Here is a 21,218-nt window from a genome sequence, read left to right as displayed (position 1 = left end):
CTGTCTGTAAAGCACTTTGCTTTAGTGCAAAAAATTCAAGGACCTGCAGCGGTCAGACGTGAAAAGTTCACGTTTTGCAGAGCTCGGATTTCTTAGGGTCCTTTGCACACTACCTACTCAGACAGCAGTCACATCAAAGTTTAGAAAGAATTCTGTGTGACGTCACTTTGGAATTGTTTCTCAACTCTTATTCAGATACTGATATTCATTCATAGTGGAGGCAGGGGTTCTGATTTCCCCTGGAAACCGTGTTAAGCGGCTTCAGGAGAGCCACGCCCACCGCAGCCTGTGGGGCCGAGGCTGGCGCGGTCACAGGCCGGGAAGAGCGCGCTCTCTGTGAAGTGGGTTTGCCTTCGGCCCGCAGCACACTCGGGGGAAACGCCACCCTGAGCCTGCTGTCCATTGCAGGGTGAGCTACGAAACAGAGCAAAGTGAAGTCAGACAAAACCAAGGCGTCCTCTACCTGCAGTGGGCAGCGGCTGTGGAGACAGCACTCCTGAGAGGGGAAGGCACGTTTTGCTAGAAAAAGGCACCAGCAGGAACCTGGCAGCTGGACCGGCAGATGCAAACTGAGAGCACACACAGGCCCCGGGCCCCTGCAAGTTTCCAGTCGGTGTGTGAGGCAGCGCGTCGCTCCAGGGAAATGGGAGCAAAATGGGAGCAGGAGCACACGAGACACCATGCAGGTGGCCGCCCGAAGGGAGCAGCGCTTGGTGGGGGCACGTGCTGCAGACATGCGGGCGGTGGGCGGGGCAGACAGGACAGGCGGTGGCCGTGGCCATGACGTCTCTGCCGCGGGGCGCCAGCCGGAAACGGCCTGTTCTGCAGCCAGCGGCAGGTCTAGCTAAGGAAGAGACCAAACTCACGCAGTGGGCGGTGAAGGACAGGAGCGGGGGGCGGGGGGGGGGGGTGGGCGGGGGTGGGCGTGCGTAACTGCTCATGCTTCACCACCGAAATCAGGGCAGAACGAGATGGACATTTCTCAAGGGACCAGACTTGTTGGTCCTCACGATCACAAGCTGGGTGACAGGGAAAATACTTCATGAGCACGACATTCGCGCGCCGCTCCTTTCCCTGGGTACAAAAGCCTTAACGCGCTCTACAGGTTGCGTCGCAGGTACCTGCACTCCCACCTTCCGTCTGTCTACACCTTCGGTCTGTCTACACCTTCCTGATTTGCATGGCTGCCACTGCTTTTCTCCCGACCGACTGTTAAAAACGAGAATTGTAAACGTTTTAAATGGCTCTGCTTGTAAACATCACCCACACACAGTTAGGACGTTCTGCACAGCGCTGTACCAACCTCTCAGAAGTGCGAACGGTGGCCCGACAGGTGAACACCCAGCTGAGATCCCCCCTGAATTCCCACCGGTTGCCTTCCCCTGGGCCTGGGGCCGCCTCCCTCCTCCTGCGATACACTCAAGTTGTTTTTAAAAAATTGGGAATTATTTTCGAAAAATAAAATCAGTTGAAAATAAAATTAAGAGGGCACTGGGAATGTTAAAGGCTTAATTTTTAGCTAAAACTTACGTCAGTTTGGTCTCCAAATCCCACAAACATTTCCCCCCGCATCTCGGTATCTTCTCTTTGCTTTACAACAGCATTTGTGAGAATTTTGGGGATATGACTGCAAACATTTTCAAATTAGGATGTTTCTATCATATCAAATATTATACCTAAGAGATTGCACTATCAATACCTTTATCTCAGGCTGAGATTTGAGGGGAGCTTCCACTGCTCCAGAGAAGCTTGAAATTGGGGAGTGTCAATCTTCTAACTTTATTATTTTTTTGGCATTTTGGGCTAGTCTGGGTCCTCTGTATTTCCATATGAATTTGAGAGTCAGCTTGTCGCTGGGATCCTGATTGAGGCTGTTCCTTTGGGGAAAACTAGTGCCTTAATGGCACTGAACCTTCCGGCCCTGGAATGTGCCCCCCAGAAATCTAAAGGGAACGGGGGCAACCATTTCTGTAAGAATGTCAATTGTACAAGAAAAATTGCGTCATGTAATCCAATTTCAAGTCATAAAAACAAACGTGTTGAGTTCTCCAAAAAACCGCCCCGTCTACACACCCTTGTCTGGCTCCGAATGAGCAGATGAACGTCTCCCGTCGCAGCCCAGGCGCCCCCGCGGGAGGAGGCCGGCCCCGCGCGGGGCTGCGGTCAGAGGGCCCTGGGCCCGGGCCGCCCCCTCGAGGCGGGAGGGCCAGCCTGGGCTGCGTGCCTGGGCACGTGGACGGCCTCCTCCCGCAGAGGAGGCTGAGTCATAGGTGTTTCCATGACTCACACCACTACGTACTATGTTCATTACGTTCTGGACATCGTGTGCTCTCCTCCTAGCTTTCATTATCAAGTCGGAGGATGCACGGAGCAGAAAAATGCTCCAGCCCTGAGGCATCTAATGTGAAAGGACTGGCGTGTGAGCCATCAGTTTCCGTCTCACCTTTGTATCGACTCAGTGACTGAAAAGTGAACGTGTGGCTACAAGGTCACAGGCAGCCCCTGGGGGAATGACTGGCCTTCCTTTGGGTGTGTCTGCAGGTGACAGGCTGCTGTCCTCCCTCAGCGCACACCAAGCTGCTGACTCAAAATGGCAACCGAAACGAGGACTCAAATTCCTTTCCAACTTTAAAAAAAAGTAGGAAAATTAATACTCCCACAGAAAAAAGTAGATGAATTTTTATGCTTTTTTTATTAATCTATCTCATTGGTACAATTATTAATTCTAAAGAAATTATGGAATTCAACTGGATTAAGTCAAAAATACATCGCTGATGCTCACTAGGAGATCACGGAGCATTCCTCTGAGGTTTTGGTATCCCAAAGTTTGATGAGCTGAAAGCAGCCCGCGTTCACCTGCTTTTCCCTTTAACCTAGGCCCCGAGCTGGCGGGCAGAGGCGGCGTGACCGTGGCCAGCGCAGGCGCTGCCTGTGGCTCCGAGAAAAAGCGCCTAGACCAGAGCTGCCCCATCGGAAATCGTGCCAGCCACATACATACTTCCAAGTTTCCTAGTAGGCACATCCACGAAGCAAAAAGCGATGGCAACAGGTGAAATTAATTTTCATGTTTTATTTAACCCAGTATGTCCAAAATAGTGTCATTTCAACACATAATTGAGAATAAAGAGCTACGAATGAGGAGCTGCTACATGCCCGTCCTCACGGGAAGCCTGGGCACTCCCGTGTGAGGCAACGCAGAGCTCAGCACGCGGCGGCCCCCGGGGCGGCTGCGGCTTGGACAGTGTGGTCTAGGTGGCCTGGCTAGCGCCCTGGGGAACCTGATCCTCTTCCACCGGGTGCGGAATGCGATTTACTTGGGGGACAATCAAACAGATTAAAAGCCCCCCGTCTGGCCAAGCTCTGACCGACACCGAGCGCACAGGGGCCGCCTGCAGACGGCACCCGGCGCCCTTCCGGCCACTCTCTCTTCCCATCAGGATCCCAGTGCCGGCATCTTTAGAAGCTCTCTCCCTGGGTGAAGGGGATTCAAGTTCAAAGTCAGAGGCCCGTGTCCCCGGCCTGGCCAGGACTATGTCCGTGCACACGCAGAGATACAGGGAGGCACCCCCCTGGAAAGCACAGCTCCGGGGGGCCCCGCGCACACAGGCGGGAGAGCTCGCTGCGCGGCCTCAGTGCGCAACCCCCTTTAAAGCCCATGCTGCGTATAGTCCCCATTCAGTGGTGGGGGTCTGTCTTTGCACGAGCGGGGACCTAAACAGGCATTTCCAGCACAGTAAGTGTAAGACCACACGGGCAGGGGCACTGCGCGGCAGCCCCGCCGGAGCACCGCCCGCCCAGGCCCCACCCTGGGGTCGGCTGCAGAGCTTGGCTGGAACTGTGGCCGGGGCAGAAGGTGGAGGGAGGCAGAAGGAAGAGAGAGCACAAGACACTACTGCGAAGCTTTTGACTCTTTGCTCAGGTTAACACAGAAAGACAATTGAGGGCGGGGGTTGTTACTGTTAGGGTAAAGGGAGACAGATCACAGGCACAGACTTAATCCTTAAAGACTGCTCTACGGTCCCTGAGGTGTACAAATAGGGCATTAACTGTACGGTTACTGGAGTTTAATTTTTAACTCTGGCTGACACAGGAGACCTGCCGACAGCAGGTCACCGCTCACAGCCACACGCATTCCTGAAGCACGTCTCTAGCGGGCACCTCCCAGCTGAGCTCTGCGCGCTTTTACCTGGCGAGCCTCTTCGTTCACTGTCTTTCTCAGCATCTGCACATCTTCAAATAAGGGCCCATCTGTCTCCATTGCCACCGGGATGCTCACGGTGCTCTCTTGACTATACACTGTGTACTGCAATGCAAAGTGTGGAGTCACTCGCGGGCAGCACCTGGCTGCAGACGCCAGGGTCTCCGCTGGGCCGGGCATGGCTTCCCGCCGGCGCCCCGGGGCCCTCTGCTGCCTCCGCCAGCAGCGCCCTGGCCCTGCCTCAGACCGCCTGTAGTCCCTGTGGCTCTCGCCGCTTGCGGGTGGGAGGGCAGAGCTGGCCTCAGTGCTCACTGCACTCGACGGTCCCCCGGGGCTGGGGGCAGGTGGCGACACCGCCTGGCAGCCTGCGGTGTCCTGACTCCACGGGAGCAGCGGGGCATGCCCTGGATAGGCCTCCGGGGCCTGAGTCACGCCGAGACCACCGACCACCGCATCTGACCTCCCAGCCTCGCACACGCCTGCCGCCCATGGCCCCCGGCTCCTCGCGCAACCTCCTCCTGGGCCCTTGGCCAGTTTTCCCAGCCTCCTTCAGCCCCACCATGGACCACGCCCTCTGTCCATGCCCACCTGCACGGCCCACACTGAGCCGCACCCAGCAGGTGCTGCAGGGAGGGGCCGGTGCGCCCCCAAGTCCAGGACCTCCTGTCTGCGGGCCCGCGGGCCTCCCCGTGGCTCCCCTGCTGCCTCCCCGCTCTCCCTGGGGTCCCGGCTCAGTGGGAGCGGCAGACAGGCCTTTCAGACCGTTTCCCTGAGTGGGACATGGGGCTATAACCAGAGGGCTGTGGGGACAGTTAATGGAGCCAAGAGACACAAAACAGCACGATCACCGCTGGCCTTAGCACCCGCTTTCTCTCTGAGGGCGAGGGCAAGCGGAAGGGGGAGACCCACGAGTCTGCTGTGGGCCGGGTGCTCTGCCAGGGGCCTCCACCCACGTCCTGCCACAGATCCGTAAAGTGGATGCCGTGGCCCATGGGACTGACGGGCACTGAGGGACAGCTGGCACCTTCCAACACACGCCCTGCACACTCTGCGGGGGGGTGGCGGCGGGGAGAGTCCCTGCCCCCCAGCCTCACTCACCCCTGCCCCCGTCCCAGGCTAGCCTGCGTGCGGCTGTCCCCTCTGGGGTGGGCGCAGTCACTAGCCTGTCGGTGGTGCCTCTCTCGGCCGCTGAGCCACTTTCTGGTCCCCATCCTCCTGCGGGCCTGCCTGCGGCCTGAGCACCGCCACCCCCGGGCTTCTCCTCGTGTCTCCCTGCCGGCCCGTCGCAGCAGCCCCTGCCCCTCTCCGCGTCCTACGGGACCTCGGTCAGGCCCGCGACCCGCCTCGTCCACCTGTGCCCCAACCCCCAACCCCGTGCCGCTGGGCGGCCACCCACTCGCTGGAGCCCCGCGCGCTTTCTTCCGCGCGGGCCCCCGTGCCGGCGCTCCCGCCGCTGTCGGGACGGGCTTGCTGAGACGCAAGTCTCACGAGGCCACTTGGCTCTTCGTGACACAAGCACAAGCACAGACAAGCCCATACTTCTGTCCCCACCCCCAGGTGCCGAGCGCATCCGGACCCCCCTCTGCTGCCCAGAGGCCACCTGTGCTGAGGGACGGGCTTCTCTGCCGCCCTCACTGCTTCCCTGCTGCCCTCGCTCTCTGACGGACCCCCTTCCCCGGAACCCAGGCTGGCTGGGTCCCCTCGGCTGCGACTCCTGCTGGGCCGAGGCCGCTGGGGGCGCGGGGACTGCGGCCCCCCGCCCTCACCACTCAGCGTGTGGCACAACTGGACCGGCTGAGCGGAGCCCCGGGCTCCCGCCTGGCCCCGCTCACGGCCGTCAGCTCCTTGGAGCTGGGGCTATAACTTTTTTCTCCTCTTTGTCCCGGGAAAGTGCCATGATTTGGGACCCAGAGCTGGCACCCAAGGAGACGGGGACATGGCACAGCGCCTCGCCCTCGTGAGGCTCTCAGCTGCTGGGTGGACGGGGGCGACAATAACCGCCACAGGCCTGCGGCGCGCAGGGACTGCGGCTGCACCAGCAGGCCGGCTCCCGGCCCCCCGGGCAGGGATGGAGGGCGCCCCCCTGGCCGCGGCAGCGGGCCACGTGGGGACCAGCGCCTGCTCGGTCCTCTCGGGCCCAGGCAGAGAAAGTGTCAACAAAGGCGCTAGGAAACGTTCATGGCAAAATTAACGTCACATAGCAGGACAGGGTCCTTACTAGGAACAGAAACCTCTGTCCAGGCTCGAGGTCACCACTGGGTAGAGGGACACAGGCCCCCAGGTGAGCTCATCTCTCAACGGGGAGGCAGCTGGGCCCCGAGCCCCCGCGGCATCCTCCGCCTCGCCGCTTCACGGGGTCACACCAGAGTGACGCTCAGAGTCCCCACAGGTGCCTGTCGTCACTTCACACGCGTCCCATGAACACCAGGGAGAGAGAAGGAGCAAAATGTGATGTGGCCTCTAACATAAACGCGTTAAGAAAAACACGTTTATGTTAGAGATCATCAACATTTCATGATTTGAAAAGTTAAATCATGTGTGGCATTAAAAAGCCCCCAGGAAGCTGCCAGCCCCACGGGAACACACGGGCCGAGCCCGCGGAGGCCCCGGCCCGGCCGCAGGGCGGCCCCCACGGACCCTCAGGCTGCGAGAAGCCTGGAGGGCTGGCCGGAGACTTGTTGGCGCACGTCAGGGCACGGAAAGCGAGTGACTGAGACTCCACCTTGAAAAAGGAAGCTATCAAATCAATTCTCAAAAAGGCCGATTTGAGATCAGAACCAAGCTTCAAAAACCCAACGAGTTTTGTCACAAGGATAAGAAATTATTTACTTTTTGTTGTGAACGGCAAGCAGTGACTAGAATTCAGAAGAGACGTTCTCTCAAGAGAATTAAAGCAGGTACCGGGGCCCTAACTTCTAGCCCTGCGAGACCTGCCCATGAAGTATTTTCCGTCTGCACAGACAGGCGCAGGGGGTCACGTCACAGATGGTCTCAACACAGAGATGAGGGGGTGGATGGCGCGGGCACGCGAGGGAGGTCCCCGCGGGGCAGTGCCCGGCACAGGTGCACCCGCGCGCTGCCCCGGCGACCGAGACGCTGGGGAAGAGAACAGCCGCGAGGAACGGAGGTGCGACGGAGGGCAGTGCCGGGTGTGCTCGCAGCAGCTCGCGCTTCGGGGACGACTGCTGCACACAGCTCAGCGGTGAAGCCAGGTCCTCCCGGGGGCGCATCCCCGGCCCTCCCTCCGAAACAGCCAAGGTTATGCCACCTCTCGTGAGGTTACTTCAACGTTCTGGGTAAAACCAGTAACACCAGACACTCTGATCCGTGTGCATCCTACGTGTCTTTCAAGGGCAGTGATTTGGGTGTGTGTGGCGGGTGGGGGTCAGGGGCCTGCAGGTCCTCGCTGGGACCTTGCCCGCCCTCCGCGCCGACACCGCCCAGGTTTGCGGCTTCGCTGCGCTTTAAAGCAGGCAGCAGTGTTCCCGCCTCACTCTCCGCATAAACCCTGTTCTGTGAAGTGGCTGCCGGTTGCCACCTACCCAGTTAAGGACTCTACCGTTCCACAGTCACCTTAAAGTAGCACTTCAGTGCAGCTGTGTGGAGTGAGCATTGTTAGAAGAATGCTGGTTATTTGTTTTAGGTAGAATCAAGGCAACACTTAAGAATGTCACTCAATTTTCCTATGGTGTAAGTCTCCTGACTGTAGTTTTAGTAAAGGAAATACAGATCAATACATTACTACCTAGGTAAGTTACACTTTTACCTTTGTATTCATGCATTGCTTTTTATGAAATGCAACAGAGGTTTAAAACCCGCACACCGACAAGGACAATCATCGCTCCCGTGCCTCGCGCCAAAGGAGGCAGGCTGCTTGGGACCCTGTTCGCCTTACGGAGCGCCGAGCGTTCGGGGTAGCTGAGCAGCTCTCCTTATAAAGTCAGGCCTCGTCTCCTCGGGGAGCTGGGGAGGGCCTGGAACCCTTGGTGTGGCAAGGACTCACACAGACGCTGGCCGGGGCGCGGCAGGCACTGTGCGCTGGGGGGACGCCTGTAGGCACAGTGCCCCAGCCGTCCAGCCCTGGGACGGAACGCGAGAGACCACGACTCCTGCCCGGAGCCAAGCCAGGAGCCAGCACTGCGGAGGACACGGCCCTGTGGCTGGCTGCTCGGGGAGAGGGGGAGAGCGGGAGACGGGGCGCCGGGGCCCGCGCGCAGGCCCTCCTGGCCCGGACGGGGGCGGAGGTGCGGCTGCTCGCAGGGCAGGGGTCTGGCAGTTTCTTAATGACAAAAGGCTCCACCTACAGAAACCCGGTTGTAGGGAAGAGAACACAAACTTCATACTTAATCGATTCCAAATCTAATTCCTTTTCTTTTAGAACTTGCTATTAAAAGGAAGGAAATAGAGTTTGAGCTACAGCATCGACAACATATGCGAGGGAAAGCGAAGTACAATCTTGGTCCAAATGGAGGCTGTATCCTGGTTCCTTTTTACCACAGTACATTCATCCGTTCCTATCTTAAAATGTCAGTCCTGTGGTAAAAACATTTTGGGGCAAAATAAGTACTTGTACAAAAGTTGAAAAGTATTTTTATTGCAGATATTTTCATACACAACGTTAGTGAACGCGATTTCCCGCCCTCCCGTGACGCAGCCACAGGCCTATCTTATAAACACACTCAGTCCCACCCAAGACGGTTTCAAGTTATTCTCTTTTTTAGTACCTGGGGGTTTGCTTTGGCTAGATTTTCTATTTTAACCCACGCTTCTTCTCGTTCTTTCATTTTTAGCTTCTCTCTGAAAAACAGTAAAATGTCATTGGTATTAGCGAGATGAGTCAAATTCAAGCAGCCGTTAAAGGGGAAGGTGCTGCGTGGGCAGCGACCCAGTCCTGTGCCCTGCACAGTGGGGACCGCGTGGCGGGACACGAGAAACACGGCGAGAAGGCAACCGCCACGCGGCTCGGGGGTGGGGGCGGGGGCGGGGATGTTAACCAACGCTGAGGGAGCGGACAGCCGCACCACCAACGCAGAAAGGGGGCGGTCCTGTCTGCCCCACCCTCGTGAGCCACGCAGCCTTCCGTCAGTTGCTGAACTCAACTCATTTTGGTGAATCCAGAAAACGTGCTACAGGGCCTTCAGGCCCCTCCCAGAAGGCTGCGATCCCCTGTGAGAGGCGGCCAGCCGCCGTCGCTGAGCCCGCGCTCAGCCGAGGGGAGACGGGAGCAGGCAGCGCGAGGGGCACGGCGCGGCCTCCCTGAGCCCCCGGCCTCCCTGAGCCCCCACCGCCCGCCCCTCTGCTCACACTTGCCATCTCGCCTGCTCCTGCCTGGCTGTCTCTCCCCGCTACACCACGCAGACATAACCTCCAGGGGGCGAGGCCGTACTGGCTTTGGTTGCTGCGCCGCTGTCGGAACCTGAGGTGGCCCGGCGCATGGCGCACTCGCGCAGCCTGGCGAGGGTGAGCGTGGCTGCTGGTCACGCAGATCGCCATTTGAATGACCTATCAAGTTCACCTGCCTCTGCCAGCTTCAAGTGACAAGCAAATAAAAGCTGCCAACGGTTTATACTTGACTCTGAAGTTGGGATTTTGAGACTAATTAATCACATAATTACTAGGGACGGAGTGCCTTGTCACTTAGACCGTCCCTAGACAGTATGATTGTGGGGCCCTGGTTCTGCAGGGGACCCAGGTCAGACTCTAAAGGATGCTCGCCTCACAGATGTCCCCAAGTTAGAACGAAGGCGTGTGAAGATGGAGATTCTTGCTCTCTCATCCAAATCTTATAGAATATATTAATAATTCAAATTCCTGTCTTGTAGACATGAACAATTACTACACATTACAGCCTTTAAGTGTCCCCAAGAAAAGCAAAAATCCTGAAAGTTAAATTCCTGACTACACATGCATTTTTGCAAAAATGATTGAACCAGTAGCATGATGGAGAAAATAGCTAACTTTAAATATGTGTTTTCTGAAAATAAGGTTATCGTAACAAAGTTTTGATTTGCCTTCCAAGTATAAAAGGATTGGTTTTGCTTGCAAGGGAAGAATAACATTAGGACAAACCGAAAGGAGAGGTTTATTCAGGGTTAAGGGAGAAAACCACCCTTGAAAAAAGGAGCTTTGGAGAAGAGCGACTTACTTCAGCTTCTCTGCCTTAAACTGCTGAGTGCAGTCATCGAACAGCTTCTGGTTCATCTCCATGAAGAGCTTCAGGGCGTTGTATATCAGGCCATGTATTGTCCTAGAAAGGAAACCTGCTGTTGAAATTCAGAATGCCAATCATTTTTGCCCACCTCTCCCTCCTCCTCAGCTCCAATCTATTTCTTCTCCAAATTGATCAGGCGATTTCAATAGTCCCATATTTCACAAGTTCCCTAAGCTTTAAAATAAAGAAGCTGTGCCATCGGATTCATGCGTCCCCTGTGCTACAGTCGGCCACGCAGCCGTACGCCCCTCCTTGCTTCCCGCGAGCCCAGGCCCTCGGCTGGCGTTGGCCAACAGGAGCCAAAGGCCGCCGTGCTTGGAAACCCAGCAGAGACGCTGGAACCTGAACAAGTGTAACTAAGACAAACTTAATTATGTAGAGAATGACCAGGGGAACGTTTTATTTCCTACATATGTCAGTTTCCTTTCACTCTTACTGAGGACAGAAAAATGAATTTTAATGCCTGTAGAACATTGGTAGGCAGAAAACAAAATCACCATAGAGGAGCTCAAACTCAGCTGCAGGCTCTGACACAGGCAGGCCGCCCTGCACCCCAGAGCGATGACTCAAGTCCCAGCTGCCATCTGTGCAGCCACACGGGCGACCCCCAGTGATATCAGCAGAGAAACTGCACAGCAGAGCCTTGTCAACCCGCGGAATCGTGAGCAACAAGAGAGCATTGAACCAAAACCCAAAATAAAAATTAAACTTTCAACTCATAACTACTTTTTAATTAACTTTATAATAAAGCCCAAATCATATTTAGCCAACACTTAAAGAGCCTTTCTTCCTGCGCATGGGGCAGGAGTCACGCTCAGTCGTGGGCAGGACCTTGGCCATCACCCACTGAACTCAATGGCTTAAAGGACGCTACGAAGAGGTTGTTCAGAGCCAATGTATTAATAGGACGACGCTGGACAAAGGCAATTCTGGCCCCCAGGCCGTGGGGAGCGTTCACAGGTGCGGTCAGGCATCAGGACTCGCTCACTTCGCCTTCATCCGCCTGCACACCAAGGGGAAGGCCACTGCAAGGCAGAGGGTTGTGTGCGCGGGCACACTGAGGCGGCACAGCGGGTTTCGTGCTAGACCGCCACCACAGCGTGAACTGCCACCTTTTGGCTGGTGGCGGTCCTGCCTTCAATGTATATAAAACATATCGGTGAGTGCGAAAAAGCGAGGCGTGCCAGTGTGTTAAGGCTGCCATGGCCGGTCTTCACAGGGCACGAGGCTGGGCGCCGACACCCTCTCCTTCCCGAGGACGGAGCCGGCTGGGAGCTCCTGCTGGCCGGGGGCTCGGACTGCACGTCGGGCTGCTGCTTTGAGCCCACTCGCCTGGCCGGTGCCCGAGGGGGTGGGACTAGGTCCCCGGCCTGGCTCCACCCACGTTAAGTTCTGACCTCCTGGCCAGCACGAGGAAGGAGAGCAGTGAGAGGAGCCGGCACCGCCCACGCCCATTGGCGTGCGCGGAGCCCAGTGCCCGCCCGCCTGCCGCCAGGAGCCAAGGCTGCGGTCTCATAGGAGCCCTGTGGAGAAAACCAGTGCACCCGTCCTCTTCCCTCTTCTGCGGGCAGACGGGGAGGCGGGGCGCACTGGAGACCCCCGGGCCATGGTGAGGTCACCTGCTCTTCAGGCAGGGGGCACGGTGGGTGGTTCCTGGTCACACAGGAAGGCTCACCGGGGCGTGTGACAGCAGGGCCCGAGGGCGAGGAGGGGGTCGCCACTGTGCTGCCGCAATGGCTGGGCCCCGGGAGCTCCGCAGGGACCCTCGAGTCCTCTGGGGGGAACGTCACAAGGTGCTGCCACTCCCATGGCTGGAGGCGGGTGCAAAGACGCGTGGACTTGGAACGGGGGTGGGGGGTGCAAATCAATGGCTGCACTTCCACTTCATTACAAGTCCACAGAGAAATCACCTCGTTTCTTAATGGATGTTTCAGACCTGGATCTCAATCCTAACTGGTCTGATGTATGAGCAGATTAAGCAAATGTGAAAAGATGTAGAAGCTACAGCTGAAACTACTACAAATACCACTGAGTGCAAACTGTAATTAAAACATAAAATTAAAACAAAACAAAGTGCGATGCGGCCAGCCCTGCTTACTTGTTCCAGTGGGTCTTTGAGTTGCGGTACAAGGACGGGAACATGATGGGCAGGATCTTGGCGGCGTTGTCGCTGATGAGGCTCATGATGTACTCATTGTTCCAGTAATACAGCGCTCGCTCCGCCACCTGGAGGAGAGGGAGAACGCGTTTTAGTCTGGGCCATTCAGCAAACAGCCTTCCTGTCACCCCTGTGAGCAGGATGATGACGTATACTGCGTTAGAAAATTGTTATTCCTACAAATTCAAAATACCCTAGACCAGTGATTCTTAACTGGCATGTGGCAAGAATTTTTAACGCATGCAATACCTATTTATTCCGAGACTGACTTTTTCCCCTTAGATTGTCAAATAAAAAAATGACAGCAGCCAACACGGAAATAGCCCAGCCAGTGTGAATGCCCTGTCTTGAACCATAAATATATAGGTCACACAATAGAGTTGCATCTTATTGGTCATGTCACATAATAATGTTGCATCTGATTGGTTAATTCTTGGTACCAGAAATCCTTATGTACGAGTATAGGCATCTGATTTCTTAAAAAGTCACTTTGTAGTAAAAAGGTAGGTTGTAACTACTATTATTATTATTTTGAAAATCAATCAAAATTATACCTATTTTTTCTTGTCAGATCGGCAAAGAATAGAATGCATTTTTTCGTGTGCCACAGATTTTTAGTTTGTGCCACAAGATGAGAAAGGCTGACCATCGGTGCTCTAGACCGTCACCCTGAAGGGCCAGGGTTTCCTGTGCACCAGGGACAGTGGCACCACTTACTCTGTGGACATTCATGCCGGACCCTGGGTTATGTGCTGAGGACGCGGTCCAATGGGTCCCATTCAGCTGCCTGCCGACCACCCACACAGGGCACAGCTGCGAGTGAGGCAAGGCAGAAACACTGGCCTTCATGGGCTTATGGTCCAGTGGGAGGAGACACGTGATACATGAATCCTTTGATCCATTAGAAGCGATGCGCCACGTGGGGAACGGTGGCGGGCAGGGGACAGGTAGTGCTGTGTGTGCAGGGGGTGGGGAAAAACGAGGGAGGAACTTCCATACCTGGAAGTGCGGGCTGGAGACACATTTGGCCAACTGCCGGAAGAGCGGCTCCATGATCTTGACGAATTCCGATGGTTCAATCACGTCTAAGATCTCTTCTAATTCGTTTAAGAACATTACTTCTTTTGGACTATGAGTCTTTGGCCAGTATTTGAGAAGTGCCATTACCACCTAGGGAAGAAACGGCACACAGCGTGTGATGGCCACCGTGCCCTGACACTGGTCAATCCTGTCTCTGTGGCCCTATCACAAAGTAGTAAAACAAGGTGGTGATTTTTCCTTGTAGGAAGGACAGTGATTCAGTCAACTATCACCTGGGTCTTTTATAATCAGAGAAATGGGTCTAATTTTATACAGTTTACAACTGCAATTTTAATGTATGCGACCTGCTTGCTCTGTGGTCAGTGTCAGTTCATCTAAAAAGTGGACAAGGCAGCTAGGACAGCTGAGGGGAGACACAACAGCGGACAAGTGCAGAACACGTGAACTCTGCCCGTGTTGGCGCTGCAGCAGCCGCTTCTGAAACTGCTGGCGGCACATGCACACATGCGCATGCGCAGAATCCACTTCTTGCTCAACTCACTGACCATTCGTATACGTTTATACACAAACATACAGACACCGTGTGTGTATAGCATTTTCAATGGTGCTAAAATCTACGAAAAAAGACAGGAAATGAACTGGTGTTATTAGCTTGTGCCACACGTGGCTGTGGAGGGACAGGGCCTGAGCCCACACTGCCTTCCGTAGGCGTGGCCTTGGGCTGGTCACCAACCCCTTGGTGCCTCAGAGTCCTCAGCAAAGACCAAGGCACAACCACCGCCCCCGCCTCCCAGGGCTGCTGCAAGGACTTGAGTATGAAACCCATGCAGCGGTCCAGGGACTGCGGGCCCGCAGCGGGGGCTGCGGCGAGCACCCACCTGAAAGCGTCTGGGCAGCCACAGGGCATGTTTGGTCCCGTGGCAGCGGCTTCCTGACTCGTGGGTGTTAAGTTAGCTGTTTTGTTCCTTGTTCAAGTCAGGCAGGTAATTTCTGCTGGGCAATCTTTCTTTCTTCACCACATTGCTATAGTTTCCACACCTCCTACTACAATCCTTACAGTAAACACCGCCCACCCAAACCACCCAATCTGACTCCCTGCGGGTTATTAGTACATTTAGAGTTCAGCTCTCTGCGGTCTGCAACAGCACCGCAGCCCAGAGCCGGCGCTCGCCCGGAAGCACATGCCCCTGGCTGCCGGTGACCTAGAACTGGGAAGCACTGTTCAGCCTCTGAAGCCTCATCCGGCTACTGGCGTGAAGAGCCCTGCAGGAGCCACCGCAGTGCCGGCTGGTGCGGACTGGCCGGAGGTTCTGTGTGGGAACAACTGTTTTGATGCTTTTGGCATTCAGGCTTCTGGCCAATTTTTTGTATTGCACTTTATAAAACTCCAAACTTTTTTATAAATAAAAAAGTACTCCTAGTTTTGACATCTGACATAATTAACAACACAACTATCGTTAAAAGGAATTATTTTAAAACGTGCATCATTTAATGATTTTCCGCCCACTTTGAGCTCAGAATAGTCTCACAGACATTTACCAAGAACCCACTGTGCCCTGTGTGTGTGTTGGAGGCACTGCTGAGGGCACAGCAGATGCCAATCTCCACACAGACACACGGTTCCTCGTCCCATGGCAAAGGGAGTTTTACAGGAGGGGACGCTAACAGTCGAGCTGCAGACCGAGTGATGGAGCTCCTCAGTGTCGCGGGAAAGGGGTCACTGCTTGCACCGGCGTCAAGCCCCGGACTTTCACACTACTTGGAATGACCCACGATCAGGTCGATAACGGACGGTTTCAGGGTGAGAGAGCCTGTCGGAGAAAAGGGTCTCTGCCCTGGGAATGCCGATCCCAGGCGACAATGGCCGCTGGCTTCTGGGAGCAGGAGAACGGGGCTTTCCTTGGCTAACTCAGTGGGCTACCTGCTTCTGGAGAGGACAGGCAAGTGCAGGGTGCACGCCAGCGGCCCCTGCGCCCTGGGGAGCCCAACCCTGACCTGCCGTGCCAGGGAGAGAGAGAGTCCCCACAGGCCATGTGGCAGCCTGAAGAGACAGGCGGGCAACAAGGACACGGTTTTCCTTCCGTCGCCGTCTGATGAGCTGCTGTTCTCGCCACAACAGTGTGTGTGTTCAACGTGCCCAGACGCTCTGGAGCACTGTACACGCCTCCGAGTTCGCAAATAGAGTATTAACTACAGATTACAAACAGGAACAACAAATGCCTTTTACAGAGGTTGTACTTTGAGAATTCTGGAGCCTGGCCTGGTTGGGTGGCTCAGTTGGTTGGAACATCATCCCATGCACCAAAAGGTTGCGGGTTCGATTCCCAGCCAGGGCACATAGCTAGGTTGTGGGTTTGATTCCTGGGTCAGGTATGTGTGGAAGGTGACTGCCCGACGTTTCTCTCACATCGATGTTTCTTCCCCTTCCCTCCCGCTAAGATCAATGAGCTCGTCCTCGGATGACGGTTAAAAACAAAATGCACCCTGGAACCTGCACACACCCCGACCTCGGGCGGCCCTTTGCGTGGGCACGAGCGCACCAAGTGTGTTCGTGGCTGCTGAGGGATGGGATGTGAGCCTTCCCACGTTTACACCTTCGTCTCGTTATCGACAGGCTTTCGATGGTCAAGTAAGCCCGGGCGGCACCTGCGTTTTCCTAAATGATGTGTGGGTTTCAAAGAAAGGAATTTACTGAGGTGAGGGTCTGAATGTTTTTACTGTGCCGACAATTAAATCTACTTTCTACAGTCACGAGAGTACTATTTATTATCTCACCTGTGCTGCAGGAAATTAAGAAATGGAGTGACTGTGGGTGGCAATACTGCGACTGTGCGCAACAGCCAAACCTGACTTTCCTGTCTACCCTTTGGGAGGGAGGGACCCTGCTGAGGCCAGCGCGCATCTCTCGCCTGCTTTTGGACAACCGCAGTGAAAAGCTCTCACTCCTGCGAAGTTACATTAGCTTTCTTGGTGGGAATTACAAACATGCGCAAACTTGATGGGCTTCTGTATCACTTGTCGGTGTGAGGACGGCCAGAGCAGCGTCAGGGCTCAGCTCTGGTGGGCGCCGGCGGGGCCGCAGCGCGGCCGAAGGAGTGCGGTGGCGATGCCGGGTCTACGGGACACGCGCACAACGGAAAGTCGGGAGAGGGGCTCTGCACGGTCTTTCTCTCTTTCTGTATTTTTCTTTGCCTTTTTATTTTTGAAACAGAAAAGTGTTAGAATTTCTTCACTTACTACTTTGTCCAGTAAAAACTCTCACCCTTCACTTGGAGAAGACCTTCAACGGGAAGAATTCGCTTTAGGATGTGCCAGTGCTGCAGAATGGTATTAAGGCTTTCAGAAAATTCTTCGTGCCAGAACATCAAAATTACGCATGTCGTCTCTTTCTTCTTTCCCCACCTGAGCTACCTTTCCTTGGGAGCCACCCAAACCTCAGGGCTGAGGTGGAGGTGCAAGGACACCCAGGGGCGCAGTGCAGGGACCGCCACCGTGAGGGTGGCCGCCTTGTCGCCTCCGCAGGCGGCAGCTCAGGGATGCGATTGGGCTGTTCCTGAACTCGTGGGCAAGGCAGGAGTTGACACACAATTTAGGAGCTTGAAAGAAAGCAGAGGCCAGAAGTCAGTTCTGCGCAGGAACACAGTACTGGGGCTTCCTCACATGTTTTCACAAGGAGCTGAAAGACTGCCCAGGAGACAGAAAAGGCTCAAGAATCACAAGAACTACCCTTTCTGTTCTGACAGTAACTTTTAAGAGAGCACTCAAACCTTTAAACTGTGCCTGATACTTTTCACTTTGTTACTCTAGAGTAAAAAACAACCCACTCAAAGAACGGGCCGTGGAGTTAAAGCTGTGTCTCCACAGAAGACACACAGATGGCCAACAGGCACATGAAAAGGTGCCCAACACCATTCGTCCTCAGGGAAATGCAAATTGAAGCCCCAGTGAGCCACACTTTGCACCCGCTGGGACGGCTGGAACCAGGAAAGCAGAAGACCAGCAGCACCAGTGAGGAGTGGGGAGCCCGGGGCCCCGGGGGCCATGGCGCAGCCACAGCGGGAAGTGCAGTTGGCTGGCTCCTCAAACGGCGAAACCTAGAACTGCCGTACGACCCAGCAGTCCCACTTCCGGACACACGCCCAAAGGACCAGGACCAGGAGTGGGAGCCTGAAGAGTTCTTTGTGCGCTCACGCTCACGGCAGCACCATTCACACCCCGCAACGTGGGACTGGCTTGCGTGTCCGCCGACAGGCGAATGGCAGGCCACGCCTGGCCCGGCCAACAGCGGAGTGCTGCTCAGACACCTGCTAGAGCACGCACGCGCCCCGACGCCACCACGCTGAGGGGAGAAGCCAGTCACAGGACGGCGAATCCTGCACGGCTCGACTCAAGTGAGGTCCCTGCTCCAGGGACCTGAGGGCCAGAAATGACAAAGGACGGTGCCAGGGGCTGGGGGAGGGACACAGGGACTTGGTGTTTGGTGGGTGCAGAGTTTCTGTCAGGGGTGATAGCAAAACTTTGGAAATAGTGGCCACAGTTACATGGCTTTGCCTGTCACTGGTGTCAATGAATTCAATGTCTAGGATGACACCTAAAACGGCAGAGTTTGTTATGTGTATGTTACCACAATTTAAAAAGTTAATCTCTGGCGGGGTGGCTCAGTTGGTCACAGTGGTGTCCCGATACACCAAGGTGGCGGGTTCGGTCTCTGGTCAGGTAACATCTAAGAGTCAACCTATGCGGGGGAGGCGGGGCTGGGGAGAGCGACGGGGAAAATTGGGACAACGGTAACAGGCCAACAATGGAAATAAAAGAGTCGACCAATGAATGCATTAGTAAGTAGAACAACAAATTCATGTCTCTCTCTTCTTACTTCTATAAAAACCGAAAAAGCTACTAGCATAATATACCAAAACCCAGTGAACTGGACATATTAAATGGGTGAATTGTGTGATATGTGAATTATGTCTCAATAAAGCTATTAAAAAAAAGTGTCTTCAAACAACTGCCCCAGCACCTGACATGCCTAACTTTGTTAATCTAGGCTACGAAAGCTTTTGTATTTTTATTTACTTTTTAAAGATTTTATTTATTTTTAGAGAGGGGGTAAGAAGGGAGGAAGAGAGGGAGAGAAACACTGATGTGTGAGACATACATCCATTGGTTGCTTCTCGTGCGCCCCCAACTGGGGACCTGGCCCGCAACCCAGGCCTGTGCCCTGACTGGGAATTGAACTGGCGACCCTTCGGTTTGCAGACCAGCGCTCAATCCACTGAGCCACACCAGCGGAGGAAGCTTTTCTATTTTTAATAAAGATAGAATGCCAAAACTTTAGAAATCTAAACACTGAATGGCAGCAGTGTAACTAACATTCGCCTTCCTGAGAGGAAAGCCCCGAACAGGCAGCGCAGCGTTTGAGCCCCGGTGCGGTCCCTCCAACGGAAGGCAGTTAAATGTGTTGCTGAACCAAGAGAAGGGAAAGTGGTACGCTGCACGTGACTTCGTGGTGACAACTGCCCAGCGCTCTGCGTTTCACGTGCAATGAGGGACAAGGTGGCAATCATGGCATAAACCATCACTGCAGCCAAGGGCCCCATCAGTGAACGGACTACGCCGAACCCCTGCAACGCCCGCGTGAACTCAGTGTGCTCACCAGGACCGTGACTGAAGGGGAGAGAGCTGGACAGCTGTGTGCTGGGCAGACAGTGGGTGTGGACAGTGAGCGCCCTGCAGGCGGGGCGGGGGCACTTACCGGTTCCGTGAGGGTGCTGTCCTTCTCCAGAAACTGCACGACGCAGTATGCCAGCTGACAAAGGAAGGAGGGCAGCGTCAGCGTTTCGCTTCCCCATGGCAACAGCGCTGCTGCTGGGACCCCGGCATCCCCGTTAGGGACCTCCCTCCGCCACGGGGAAGGTCTGCGCACTCAGGTGCGGTGGGGGCGCCCCCAGCCCGGTGCAGCAGACTCCCCGCAACAGGCCCCAGCGCGGGCCCCACGGGTTATTCTCCCTTGTCAGCTGCAGAAGGTGCCAGGGAAGCTAAAGAAACGAGGAAACTGTCTTTTGGGCTGACACCGGTATGTCAGTCCGGGTCTGAGGGGGACTTTTCTTGTGGTTTGTATTTTTGGGAAACTAACAAACAAGTAATCTGACGGCTTGGAAAAACTGAATTAAAATCTGGTTCTACCTTAAATCTCTGAACTATTAATTTCTGATCTAGAACAATTAATATACCAACCAGGCTGAATGTAAAGATCTTTCCAGTTAATAGCAGTCAGAGAAAAATCTCTGAACAAAATGTTTCCCAGGAAGCCAACATCATTAGAACCATCTGAAAAAGACACAGTTGGCGCTTGAACAGTGGCCGCTGCCCGTGCAGCTGGAAGTCCACACGGAACTCAAGCCGGCCCCTGCACATGCGGATTCCTAGCCACCAGCTGACCCTTGAACAACACGGGTCTGAATCGTGCAGGCCAACTGAAGGCAGTCTACGCTGAGCAGGCCTGTACAGCTCAAGCACGCGTTCTTCACACGTCAACTGTACTTTCTGTAGTTTATCCTACACCACAAACTCCCAAAGTGAGGCCTTCGGAGGGAGCCCCGGGTTCTGGGTCGCACCAGCTGCAGGGCACCAGCCCGTGGCTGCAGCTGGCGGTGGGGCCCTGTCTTGAGCGCTGCCGCCCGCCTAGCCAGGGTCTGTCTACCTGGAGTTGGGATGAGAGGGAAGGAAAAACCAGGTCTGCACACACGCAGTGGTTAGTAACTGCGTAGGGACCAACTCTTCAGGACAACTGTAATTAGATTTTCACAGAGTTGTAAAAATCCAGTTTATAAAAATAAACCTTTTCACTGGCCACGGACACACAGGCTTTTTCTTTCAGGTACAAGATTTTAAATGCTGCTACAGACAACCTTCCTCTGAAAAGCCCGCCTGACTCTTTTCGAGCTAGTCCCTCCCTTCTCTATGCTGAAAACTCATTTTGAAATTCTCCATTCCTGAGGTTTCTCTGATTTTCTTAGAAAGGAATCTCTCTTCACCCTCTCATCCTTTCCTTTATCGCCAGAGCCCCAATACTGAGTCACCAACGTGGCGCGAGAAAGGAAACACTCCCTGGTCACAGGCTGGATAGGGGACTGCGCACACAGGTTTGGGGAAGGCAGTGGGCGGGCCTTACCTGGGGGTGGTAGACGCTCAGGGACTTCACTTTGTGCAAAGGCAGTAACACCTTCAATAAGAAAATCTTGTGCTCTTCTTTCAGGGGTAAGGCAAATCCATTAATTATACTGTGAAAAGAGAATTCGTGCCAAGTTTGAATATTTACAAGTTCCAGGCTTAAAAGAGTATCTTGCTGTTTTTTCTTTCCATTTTTGTTTTCAGCATGAAAATCAGCAAGCAAAAGATATGTTTGAGAAAAAAGGAGGGTATCAGCAGGAAAATAAAATGAACATTTAGTATCTTCACAGAAGTATGGCCAATTTTACCTTTGTGATAATTTTATTTTAAAAAGATTTTATTATTTTTTTTTTTAAAGAGAGGGGAAGGGAGGGAGAGAGAGGGAGAGAAACACCCCTGCGTGGTTGTCTCTCACATGTCCCCCACTGGGGACCTGGCCC

General features: G+C 54.6%; 1 protein-coding gene across 7 annotated transcripts in view; it reads right to left on the bottom strand.

The window, feature by feature from the left end:
- The window catches only part of PPP2R5C (protein phosphatase 2 regulatory subunit B'gamma), a 116,536-nt gene that overhangs the window by 3,184 nt on the left and 92,134 nt on the right, over positions 1-21,218 (bottom strand). For 2 of the 7 annotated variants that reach the window (XM_054567729.1, XM_054567733.1), the window contains 7 exons: positions 20,780-20,888; positions 19,361-19,414; positions 13,567-13,737; positions 12,508-12,635; positions 10,344-10,445; positions 8,923-8,995; positions 4,187-4,303 (listed from right to left, as the gene is read on the bottom strand). In XM_054567729.1, the coding sequence (XP_054423704.1) occupies positions 4,187-4,303; positions 8,923-8,995; positions 10,344-10,445; positions 12,508-12,635; positions 13,567-13,737; positions 19,361-19,414; positions 20,780-20,888 (754 nt within the window). Of the gene's footprint in view, positions 1-1,154; positions 1,210-3,441; positions 3,472-4,186; positions 4,304-8,772; positions 8,996-10,343; positions 10,446-12,507; positions 12,636-13,566; positions 13,738-19,360; positions 19,415-20,779; positions 20,889-21,218 lie in introns of those variants that run through there. The other 5 variants (XM_054567731.1, XM_054567734.1, XM_054567730.1 and 2 more) reach the window with 4 other exon arrangements.

This window comes from Pteronotus mesoamericanus, unplaced genomic scaffold, assembly GCF_021234165.1.
Source record: "Pteronotus mesoamericanus isolate MK-2021 breed Mesoamerican mustached bat unplaced genomic scaffold, CSHL_Meso_final contig_192, whole genome shotgun sequence".
NCBI lineage: Eukaryota > Metazoa > Chordata > Mammalia > Chiroptera > Mormoopidae > Pteronotus > Pteronotus mesoamericanus.
This window is presented reverse-complemented; position numbering and strand designations above follow the sequence as displayed.